The following is a 12,783-nucleotide window of genomic DNA, read 5'->3' on the forward strand; positions in this document are numbered from 1 at the left end:
AATATTAGCTTTCTTTATCGTGGTATTTTACTCACGTGAGACAATTTGACATCCATGTTTACTGTTTTTGAGTTTTTTGATGGTGTTTTTTAATTTCTCCCAAATGAAGTTTGTAGCAACTGTTGTTACCGAGTAAACAAAGCGATTGAATATAAAGCCTGAGATTATTATCCAATCACGTTTCAAATATTTAAATTGAGCCTAGAGGTGCGTCTAATATAGATAGAATGACCGGAAAATTTTCGTTTAACATAATTTTAAGTAATCCTAATCATACAACTTATCAAATAGGACATCATTCGGGTCTATAATTTTCTGGTTTTTGTATTCATCGATACAAAATGGTGACCGGCGTTGAACTTAAGTGTGATCAGACAAAATGTCAGTCAAATGAGCATCAAAAATTTCCGTCTGAGAATCGCTTGTGACTCTGAATTTTACCAAAACTAATGCCTTGTCTTGATTTGCCTTGTTGTTGTTACACGTTGCTTTATGTAGCAAAAAGGATCGAATTGCAACTTCGGTTGACTGTTGTTTTGAATCATTACAGACTCATTTTGGTTCCACTCCATACTGAGCCACATTTAGCTTGACGAAAAACTGCGTAAACCAGAATTGATTTTAATGCTTCAGTCATTTTGAATTCAACAGGGGATTAATTCAGTTTCAGCTCCCCGCTTCTTCAGTTTATCTTGGCCGCGTTATAGTGAGCAGTTCGATCACACTACTCTGTTCAAAAGATTTTCATACTTAGTATCTGCTTTTTGCTTCTATAGTGGGAAGTAGAAGCATCAATTTGTTATTGTTCCGACCCCTCTTGAGGGGGGGCAGGAACTATATACTCAAATGGGTTTTTTTTGTTCAGTCAATTTTGGCCGACCGATATATTCATCGTAGAGAGTTGAGACTGGTATCATTAGAAAGCCTGTCCAGCGTAGAATATGGAATTAAAAAGATTTTTTTTGATTTTCGTTGTGACAGCGAGATATCGAGGTTTAAACTTTCGAGAAAATAGAGTGAATTCCGTTGATTTCATTCACCTTTTTTCGGAATTTTTGACAAAAATTTTGCCAATTTTGATAAAATTTAATAAAATTTTTCAGGAAAATGTTTTTGATTTCACGTTTAAAGACAAAATATATTGTCGGCTATTTTCATTGATTTTTTCGTCACAAATTCCGGCTAAATATTTCACAAAATTCAGACTTTTTCATCAAAAACAGCACGAAATAAGTTTCTTTAGTCCACTCTGATTAAATTTGCAGGAAGTGCACATCCAAACACCACTACAGCAATCTTTGTACACTGAAAAAGGGGCGAATTCCACTTCAACTTCCGTTGAGATTGCTCTGTAAATAAAATTTTGCCGTTTTTTGCATATTTATTCGTTGATTATCAAACACGCAGCATTTATTTTTGATTTTTTAACTATCAAAATATCTATATCAATGACATTATAAAACCTAAATAATCCCTATGGACAATCAGCATTAGCAGAACTAGTTCTGTACCAATCGTGGACCGTTACAGTCCAAAAATATTTCGGATTGTCGTCAGTCGGTTTTTTTTTAAAGAAAATTTGATCTTTTTTATATTGATGAAATAATAGAACATTTCAAATCAAAGCTCACTAATGATAGATTCTACTGGCTTCCTAACTAGCTCAAAATTATTTTATCTAGATGATTGCTTATAAGCTTATGGTGATTTAGACTTTTATAAAATTTGATTTTTAAATAAAAAATGGCTTATTGAATTTTGCCTCCATTTTTCTCTTTATTTCGTCAACTTATAGCTTAGTGTCAGCAAACAAAGAGTGCTCCTTCTTTCTGTTGAATTCAAATTTAGTTTGCCTTTTTACGCCATAAGTTATGGTGTTCTGTTTTTGATACTACTAGATTTCACAAATTTTTTTTAAATTTTTAGGTATTGGCCCATTTTTCATGTTTTCTAATTTTGTCAATTATCACGTTATTGTTACATCACATTTTTCGCTTTCAAAATAACAATTAATTGATAGTATTTAAATCCTTAAAGACATAGATTGTGGTTCTTTACCGCTTCGACAGTACTTTCTCGAAGAAATTAATTGAAATTTTCAATTTTGTCTTTATTTGTCATTTTTAATTATTCTTTTTTAGTCGTTTTTAATTTCCTGTACAATGACCCGGTTTGATTGGATTTTCATGGAAGAGTAGATGAGCCGATGTTCTGATATTAGAAGATAGATAAGGGCTTTCATGACTTTGAAAATAATTGTTTTCCAAAATGAAAAAAAAAACATTTCAACTTCTATAGTTTCAATGGTTTCAAAAATGTTTCTCGTTGTTTCTTTTTTTCTATGATATTTCTGATTTAGTTAAGGTTAGTTTAGGGATGATATAGGTGACTCTTTGAGTCGTATCCGGTTTTCTACCAGCTAAGTCTTGCTGTGCAATTTTACGCTTGACCGATTTCTCACCCTACCCTTTTAACTTTTCATCCTCACAAACTGGACAAACATGTAAATTCCAAATGGGATTAGGTGTCTGAGCGGCTGCGCGCCGAATGCCTTACTAATGTCTAATTATGTAATTCACAGAAACTTTTCTAGAGAAAATTTATTTCCTAACCTAGTTTTGAAATTTTGACCCCCTCAGTCGCCCCCTCCCCCCAACACTCCACCGTCAACCCTCCTTCACCTCTCAATTTGACCCCTCTCTCGTCCAACCCCACACCCCTTGTTTGACCCCCGCTGCCAATCTGCTCACCCCCTCCCCTAATGCTAGCATCCCTAACTAAGCCCCTGCTTGCTATTACGAAGCCAACCGCTCGCGATTTGTTCGAGAGCAACTCGCCCGATGTTAGTCGCCTGACGTTATATATTATATGGACCAATCTATGTTCCTTATATGGTTAACAAAAACGCTCATCTCGGGTACTTCTTATCCGGTTTCAGTATTTAGGCTTCATTCTGAAAAATTTTTGACACCTGGGCGCGGCTTAATTTGTATGTTCTTTCGCACCACTTGCTGTAGCCGTAACCGATAGTTTCTGAAAATCTAAACTTTATTTCATGGCTGTTTGCCTCACCGGGTACACATGTATATGTCATTCATGTCGTCATGTCAAGACTTTTGGGGTTATGTCCAGACTTCTTGTGCAGTTTTCTGGGTTTCTTGACTATGTAATTTTGATCCCATGATGGCCCCCGCGTGTGATCATCTTAGGCCTGTATTACTCGATTTTGAACTAGGACGTTAACTTAAGTTATATTATTAAAACTATTTCATAGATGTGAAGAAATCAAATGAAGACTACATGTCGGGCTGGGAGAAGTCCAATTTGGGATCAGATTATGATTGGAGTGAAATCGATACTCCTGGGTCGAAGACATCGTCATACACATCAGATGCCTCGCCTAATGATAAAAGGTACTTGCCGATAGCTTGCAAATTTATTTATACTTTGAAGTAGCTACCGCTAAGAAAAAATTTGTTCGCCTACTTTACATATAATGGTATGTGTATATTTATGTATGTATAATAATATAAACAAACAGCTGTATGTTCTCATGGTATCATAAGTTTTTATTGGTGTTGAAATCAAAGGCAGTTTTACATTAAGTAAACTATTATCAGTAATGAACGCAGGCAAACACAACTAGTTTTATCTAATATGTTGGGAAGCCAATGTTCAGAATTTTATTGGAGCGGTGTCTTTTCTTTAAGATCTGTTTACAGGTGTTACAGATTTTCGAAGTCCAGTTGGATTGGCGAGTTTGGTTTTACTGAAACAGGAACAGGCAAAAAACAGCGAGAGGATTTGAGACGCAATATTTATTAACTTCAATTTTGTTGTATAGTACAAAAAAGCGTCTGTACAAATATTAGCTTTCTTTATCGTGGTATTTTACTCACGTGAGACAATTTGACATCCATGTTTACTGTTTATGAGTTTTTTGATGGTGTTTTTTAATTTCTCCCAAATGAAGTTTGTAGCAACTGTTGTTACCGAGTAAACAAAGCGATTGAATATAAAGCCTGAGATTATTATCCAATCACGTTTCAAATATTTAAATTGAGCGTAAAGGTGCGTCTAATATAGATAGAATGACCGGAAAATTTTCGTTTAACATAATTTTAAGTAATCCTAATCATACAACTTATCAAATAGGACATCATTCGGGTCTATAATTTTCTGGTTTTTGTATTCATCGATACAAAATGGTGACCGGCGTTGAACTTAAGTGTGATCAGACAAAATGCCAGTCAAATGAGCATCAAAAATTTCCGTCTGAGAATCGCTTGTGACTCTGAATTTTACCAAAACTAATGCCTTGTCTTGATTTGCCTTGTTGTTGTTACACGTTGCTTTATGTAGCAAAAAGGATCGAATTGCAACTTCGGTTGACTGTTGTTTTGAATCATTACAGACTCATTTTGGTTCCACTCCATACTGAGCCACATTTAGCTTGACGAAAAACTGCGTAAACCAGAATTGATTTTAATGCTTCAGTCATTTTGGATTCAACAGGGGATTAATTCAGTTTCAGCTCCCCGCTTCTTCAGTTTATCTTGGCCGCGTTATAGTGAGCAGTTCGATCACACTACTCTGTTCAAAAGATTTTCATACTTAGTATCTGCTTTTTGCTTCTATAGTGGGAAGTAGAAGCATCAATTTGTTATTGTTCCGACCCCTCTTGAGGGGGGGCAGGAACTATATACTCAAATGGGTTTTTTTTGTTCAGTCAATTTTGGCCGACCGATATATTCATCGTAGAGAGTTGAGACTGGTATCATTAGAAAGCCTGTCCAGCGTAGAATATGGAATTAAAAAGATTTTTTTTGATTTTCGTTGTGACAGCGAGATATCGAGGTTTAAACTTTCGAGAAAATAGAGTGAATTCCGTTGATTTCATTCACCTTTTTTCGGAATTTTTGACAAAAATTTTGCCAATTTTGATAAAATTTAATAAAATTTTTCAGGAAAATGTTTTTGATTTTACGTTAAAAGACAAAATATATTGTCGGCTATTTTCATTGATTTTTTCGTCACAAATTCCGGCTAAATATTTCACAAAATTCAGACTTTTTCATCAAAAACAGCACGAAATAAGTTTCTTTAGTCCACTCTGATTAAATTTGCAGGAATCGCACATCCAAACACCACTACAGCAATCTTTGTACTCTGAAAAAGGGGCGAATTCCACTTCAACTTCCGTTGAGATTGCTCTGTAAATAAAATTTTGCCGTTTTTTGCATATTTATTCGTTGATTATCAAACACGCAGCATTTATTTTTGATTTTTTAACTATCAAAATATCTATATCAATGACATTATAAAACCTAAATAATCCCTATGGACAATCAGCATTAGCAGAACTAGTTCTGTACCAATCGTGGACCGTTACAGTCCAAAAATATTTCGGATTGTCGTCAGTCGGTTTTTTTTTAAAGAAAATTTGATCTTTTTTATATTGATGAAATAATAGAACATTTCAAATCAAAGCTCACTAATGATAGATTCTATTGGCTTCCCAACTAGCTCAAAATTAATTTATCTAGTTGATTGCTTATAAGCTTATGGTGGTTTAGACTTTTATAATATTTGATTTTTAAATAAAAAATGGCTTATTGAATTTTGCCTCCATTTTTCTCTTTATTTCGTCAACTTATAGCTTAGTGTCAGCAAACAAAGAGTGCTCCGTCTTTCTGTTGAATTCAAATTTAGTTTGCCTTTTTACGCCATAAGTTATGGTGTTCTGTTTTTGATACTACTAGATTTCACAATTTTTTTTTAATTTTTAGGTATTGGCCCATTTTTCATGTTTTCTAATTTTGTCAATTATCACGTTATTGTTATATCACATTTTTCGCTTTCAAAATAACAATTAATTGATAGTATTTAAATCTTTAAAGATATAGATTGTGGTTCTTTACCGCTTCGACAGTACTTTCTCGAAGAAATTAATTGAAATTTTCAATTTTGTCTTTATTTGTCATTTTTAATTATTCTTTTTTAGTCGTTTTTAATTTCCTGTACAATGACCCGGTTTGATTGTATTTTCATGGAAGAGTAGATGAGTTGATGTTCTGATATTAGAAGATAGATAAGGGCTTTCATGACTTTGAAAATAATTGTTTTCCAAAATGAAAAAAAAAAAAACATTTCAACTTCGCAATTTTGTTCCTTTTATTGTCTGTTTGTTACCTGGTCTCGTTAAGTAAAGATCAAAGATGACATTATTGTTGTCAAGGGAAGACGTCAAAAAGGATTGGTGTCACAAAATGTAATTTTTTTTAAAGAATTCGTTATGACTTCACTGGCTTCGACACGCGTTTTTCACAAAAAAATAAATTAAATTTAGATTTTTGTCATATTTGACTTTCTTTTTGTTGATGTAAGAATTGTTCGGTATAATTGCTGGTCTCGGGGGCTTCCTTTGGAAGAATAAACGAACCTTTTCAATTTTTTCATTTTCTAATTAATGGCTTTCATGTCTTTGGAAATAATTTTTTTTCGATAAAATCAAGTATTACACAATCTTGGTTTTTTTCTTTTTGGTCTAATTGTTACCTAGTTTCATTAATGAGAGGTCACATAATACTTTTCAAGGGAAGGTCTCAAATGGGATTAGTGTCACAAAATTTAATGTTTTAAGAGAATTCGTTATGACTTTACTGGCTTCCACACGGGTTTTCCACAAAAAAAAATAAATGAATTTTTGATTTTTGTCATATTTGACGTTCTTTTTGTAGACGTAAGACATATTCTGGATAATTGTAATTGCAGGTCTCAAAGAAGAATGGACAAACCTTTTCAAATTTTTCATTTTGAAATTAATAGCTTTTATGTCTTTGGAAATATTTTTTTTTGAAAAAAAAAACAAGTACTACATAATTTTGAATTTTTTTTGTCAAATTGTTGCTTATTTTCATTATTGAGCGGCCACAAAATACATTATTGGTGTTCAACGAAGGTGTAATCGAACATGTTTTTGGGGCGAAATAATGTCTTTACGGCTTGCAATGCTTTTTCTGGCAAGTTTTAATTGATTTTTAGCTTGTTGTCTATTTATTGTTCTTTTTGTAACTGCATAAAAAATTAAATACCAAGAGTTCTTAATTCCGTTCTATAGAAGCCCTGGCAACTGTAAACCTATGGGATATCTTAGTGGGTTCCTAATTGTTTAATAGCCGAACAGCTATAGCTGGGGATATTATTGGCCTTCTCTTGGTTTTTTTTATTTCGTCGTCATGATTTTTGTTACGATCATACTTTTGTTCATTCGTTCATGCAATTTCAGCTGAATTGCATGTGTGACGTCATTTTCAGGTGGAGCTAGTTTCTTTGTTCATGCGCGTGATTAAATTTTTGGTCACACTTGACTTACCTCACTCTCAAAAATGACTTCCTCAATTTGAAGTTGACTTTTATTTACTTTAATTCAAAGAGATAAGGTCAAATGGGTGTGGGTCACTCTAAATGAAGGTTATTTGAGATCAGATAATGGAGGCAGCAATAACTTATACCGATTTTAATCCAAAATATAACAGATCAGCCTTCAATGAAAAGACGGATTATTTTGGTCTGTCTTTTTTGCTTTTACTGTTTTTTTAGACTGTCGATCTACGAATCTATTGCGGCTATTTTCTGGCAATCTGCCAGATATGTTTTTATTACTTTGAAATTAATTGTTTTTTTTAAAACCAATTCAGCGAATTTTCTAACTTTAAAGTTTCTGTTCTTTTTCCTCTAATTGCTACCAAGCTTTATTATGAACTGTTGAATAACCAATTTTTTCTCGTGAATTACCTGTTTTTTGTTTATTTTCAGTTTTATCTGACGCTATTTTGACTTTGTTATTAAGTTTTGTTATTTAAAACGGACATAAATTTTTTGATGTAATTAATGTTTGTTGTTGTTGTTTGTTTTTGCCGTTCGCCTTCGCTCGCTTTCTTAATATCGCCATATCTCATCAATCTAATGCATCATTTTTTACTCCACTGAGTTATTCGCTTTGGAGGCTATCTTTTCGTTCATACACGAGTTTTTTTTTGAAAAAAACTTGAATTTTTTGTGTTTTTCCATCTGTTCCTCTTTTGATAGACAATTATGCCAAAATTTGGATGAGCGGGGTCGGAACTTTATATGCAATCGCACATTACTGAGCCGCCTTGTTAGAGTTTACATCCAATTAGTTTGCATCTGCTACGAAATGGATTCTGTAATTCAGCCAATATCGGAAAAGAAAACAGCAGATAGTGATGAGAAACGTTCCTCGTGCGAAAGAACATTAAAACGTAAGAATTCAGATGCAACAAAAACCTGGAAAAATCATCTGATCTACAAAGCGTCAGAGAAAGATAGTGATTGCAGTAGACAACAGTTCACAATCCGACAGGGGACTTAGAAGGTTTCCTCGGAACAAGGACGACAGTAATGAATCGCATAGATGTGGGAGAAAACTGAACAGTTTTTTTGCTGCAAATTGATCAAAACGCCATTTAAGACTGCAAGAAATCCAGCCTCTTTTTTGTCTAATGTTTTGGTAGTTTGAAATTTGTTGACGGTCACCAGCAAAGCCCCACAAGTGCAACTCTTTAGCCGACAAAACGTAGATTTTTAGTCAAACTTTTGGAGAGTTTTGAAAGGTTTAGAGCCAAGGGTTCTAGAGCCCAAAACAAACATCCGAAATTGAAAAAATGATGGAATATTATGATAAAAAGTTCAATTTTGAAAACTTTTGATCAATTATGATGCAATTCAAAAAAGTTAGGAGATCGAATCTTGGATAACTGTTCTTTCAAGCAAAAAACCGTTTGTTTACTGAAAATTCGTTACGTAATCTTGATAATGCAAAAAACTGATACTCAATACAGAAAATGTGTGACAAATTTCACAACCTCCGGTCTACAGAAAAAATGGAATTGACATTTGTTTCGTAATTTAACTTTTCGAATCACCGTGTTCCGTTTATTTTTCAATAACTTTGCTCTCCAAAAACTTCGTTTTTTTTATTATTTTTTATATTTTCTCGATGTAGTATAATGTCATATGTGATGAACCGTGTTTCTGTTTTGTTTTAGTATATTGATTACGATAGTACGCTGGTTGGTTGCTTTAGTCTTTTAGCTTTCAAGAGTGTGACTTAGTTGACTCACAAGTTACGGCTGGATTGTCTCTCGACTTTTCAAATCTTTTTGTAGTATATTGTTTTTGCTGATGTATGTTCCTGTGTAATTGTATTATTGTTAGTCGGATATTCTTTTTGCCTTCCGGGGTGTGACTTAAGTTAGTTCTTGAGTTACGGTTAGGTCATTTCTGGTCTTCTCTCAGCCATAGTCTACAAATACACTTGTAGTTTACTTACCTTTTGCTGTTATTTGTTTAATTTTGTATGCTGTTTGGTTGTTTGATCTGCAATTTGCTAGGGCATGACATCAGCTTAATCTCAAGTTACGACTAAAAAATTGTGTACCGCGGCGTTGCTGTAAATTAGTTTGTTTTTGCTATATTAAGTCCCATAACCATTTGTGGTTGTTTGTCATGCAGTTGCTTTTCTCCTCCTTCCTAGGGTTTGAATTTAGTTTGTTCTGGAGTTACAGCTAGTCTGTTTGGTTGGGTTTATTGCAGTTATCTGCTGGCGTTGTGTTTCCCAGCCGTCTCTCTCTCGTTGCTTGCCGTTTCCCTCCCGTTTTTTCCAGTCTTCCGTTTTGCTGCGTGCTACTCGCTCGACGCTTTCGTTCAAACTGTCTGTTTTACCGCTGCGTCGAGTGCGCGTCTCCCAACATTTCAGTTCCGTCAGTTTTGTTCTCCCTCAGATTGTGAGTTGTTCTCCGATCTTCCCGCCACTCCGTTTTGTATCAAGTTTCATCTTTTGTAGTTCGCTCGGCGTTTCGGTATTGTCTGTTTTCTTTTCCTGTTTTTTTTTGCCTGCGTTTCCGTCTGGTCCGTTTCTTTTCTCGTTTTATCGTGCTTCGTCCACACGGTCCTCCCTCACTGGTCGCCTGTCTCCCACTTAAGACTTGCTTTGCTTATAAACACGATAGACGATCTCTTCCCTTTTTTAATCACTTTTGTCGAGTACTGTGCTTCTCGGCAATCATTTTCTTTCCCTTCGGCGGTTTCTTTATCAAGTTGCAGTAATTTGTGTTTGTTATAATTTTCATTCCACGAGTTAGTTTGAAAGTTACTCTACATTGAGAAATCAGTCATTTCAAGATTTTGGCCGAATTACATGAGAAATTGAAGAAGCTCTATAGTGCAAGACCTAATCTCGACTCCGAGGTGCGTAACATCCACAAAGGCATCACTGATGCTATAGATTGATAGGACAGCAGGGCTAAAATTCAACGATTAGTTTTTAAATTGAAGAGTGCCATCGGTAAGCTAGAGCAGAAAAACGAGGAACGCCTTGGCTTGGCCAGCAAAAACCGGTAACCCAGAATCTATTTATCTTGTCCTTGAGCAATGGTTGGAGGATGTAACTGAGAGATGTGATAAATACTGGCCTGAGGCTAGAAGCTATATTGACTCAGTTGCGGACGGATACACCGTATGCGAGTGCATCAATTCTCAATGTCAGTCTCAGAGAAGTCCGCGCCTGACAACGTCAACAATGTCTAGCCGGCATAAAACAGGAACAAGCTGCCTTGTGCCTCTCTTAAAGATGCCTCTCTTACAAAAGTGCCATGCGGAAAAAGGAGCTCGAAATACAAATAGAGCAGATGGCACTTCAAGAATTGCAGGAAGGCCAACACCAGCGTGTTGCCGCAGCTAAATTAAATTAGTCCGAACTGGTGGATAATCGTTCCTTGCTAGTAACCTTTCAAGTGAATTAAAATTATTTAGAGATAGGGTTCAGATAGAAGTCAGAAACTTATTCAAGATTGGCTAAAATTCGTTTCCACCTGGTAATTCATTGACTGCCATAAGTTAGTCAAAGTTGCCTCGTTCTGTTTGAGTAACCGCTTTCCATCTTGTTCAAGATAATGCCATTAGTAATCTCCAGAAAACTTTTGCCGATATCTTAGATCATCTTGAAGTGCTATCTCAGTAGATACGAACAAGAGTTGCAATTTTTTTGCCCAGAAAGAAACGTTATATCGGAAATACCTCTAAGCGCAACTGCAGCAATCTGTCAGTGTTCAAAGGGTCGAACAGGCAATTAGTCCCTCAGTCAGTGGTGTGGCGAAACCAGTGAATCAAGTACCAGCCAACGTACAAAATGTCTGACTCTCACCACTTCAGCCGTCTATGAAGCTTCCCCGGCTACCGACACCTTCTATGGAACCGCCGAAACCCGACAACTTTGTACCTATTTTTGCAACAAAGCTACAAGCAATTCAAATCAGGGTTCTATCCGCAATACACTTGAGATCGAAAAGTTTGAGCATTTTTGGTCAATTGCATCTGTCTTACCCTAAGGTTCCACAACAACAGAATCCGCCTCAAAGTTACAATCGGCGCGAAACACAACTCCATTTTACCTCTTTCCCTCATAACTTCTCTCCAATTCCGAACAAAAACTGTGAAACCACCAAACTGAATCCTGCCTCAACAGCTATCTAGTCCTCAGCTTCCCGTGATTCCGTTTTCAAGAGCGCAACAACTTAACGAACCGCCGACAGTTATCCACAGCAAAACAGAGTCCATTCCCTTCAAGCCCTCCTGTTTCAGTGCACCAGCGCACAAACACTTTCCCCTAGTTTTAAACTTGCTTTAAAGTTGTGGCGTTTTCCTCAGATAATGTGACAAACAATGCAGCAGTTTTCAACAAAATTCAACCAGTACTACCACCAAGCACTGTTAAAGCTTCTCTCTGGCTTCCCATTTGGCAATCGACTTCCCACAATTTTCTCATAGTAACCACGCAGCAACCTGAAGTATCCCAGTTCATTCCTTCAGTATAACAAATAACATCCCGCCACCTTTTGTAACCCCCGTTATAACTAAAAAACACGGGCATACCCAGCTCCAATATCATTGTATGGGGGTGGCCCATCTCTTTTCACACCAGCAGGCAAAAAAGCAAGCACGATTAAGGCATTGGCTGACGCCGTAACCTGCAAGAACAATGACCAGTTATTCAAATGGAAGTAGTCGCAATATAATGGGGATCCCCTACAGTGGCACGAATGGTATGCTGGATTTGAATGAGCAATTGACTGTCAGTCTCTTCCTGATGACGCTAAACTGACATATTTTACGACCCTCGTAACTGGTCATGCTAAAACAGCTATAGCTGAGTTAGCATACTGCGGCGCAGTGTATAAAGGCGCACTGAGGACCTTAGAACGTAAATCTGGCCAACCACAGGCGAACGTGCGATCTTTGATCCCTTTTAAACACACTCAGCAGCTGACCATCATTGATGGTGCACAACAAAAATATAATTATTTTTTTTCAGGGTGCATTTCAAGTTTTGTCGGGGTCTTCAATCTCATACGATTCGGATTTAAGGAATGCTGCGCCTTTCAAGACTGCCATTCACAAGCTACTGCCCAATATGAAGGAGTCATGGTCACTTTTTACTGTCAGAAAGCTTACTCTTCTAGAGTTTAACGACTGGTGGAATGAGAAGGCCCAAGAGTACGTCATATAGAAAAAATACCGCAACTCAAGTTAAAACCGAGGACAACAATAATTCAGTATTAAGGCAAAAAGTCCACGTAGGTCATTTGCTGCAAACATGCAAACAAAGAGTCACCAGAAGTCGCAGCAAAGTCAATCAAGGTCTATTTCATTGCATGCAAGGGCAGTCATTGGCTGTGGAGAGTCGAGAAAAGACTCCCACAC

At 36.1% G+C, this 12,783-nt stretch overlaps 1 protein-coding gene across 1 annotated transcript in view; it reads left to right on the plus strand.

Annotated features, from left to right (window-relative positions):
- Positions 1–3,280: 3,280 nt before the first annotated feature.
- Positions 3,281–12,783, plus strand: part of LOC142353221 (uncharacterized) — a 28,669-nt gene continuing 19,166 nt past the window's right edge. Inside the window, exon 1 of the mRNA XM_075405450.1 lies at positions 3,281–3,413. Within this exon, the coding sequence (XP_075261565.1) occupies positions 3,301–3,413 (113 nt within the window). The 5' untranslated portion in view covers positions 3,281–3,300. The remainder of the gene's footprint in view (positions 3,414–12,783) is intronic.

Source organism: Convolutriloba macropyga, chromosome 14 (genome assembly GCF_964194025.1).
Source record: "Convolutriloba macropyga chromosome 14, txConMacr16.3, whole genome shotgun sequence".
Classification (NCBI taxonomy): Eukaryota; Metazoa; Xenacoelomorpha; order Acoela; family Convolutidae; genus Convolutriloba; species Convolutriloba macropyga.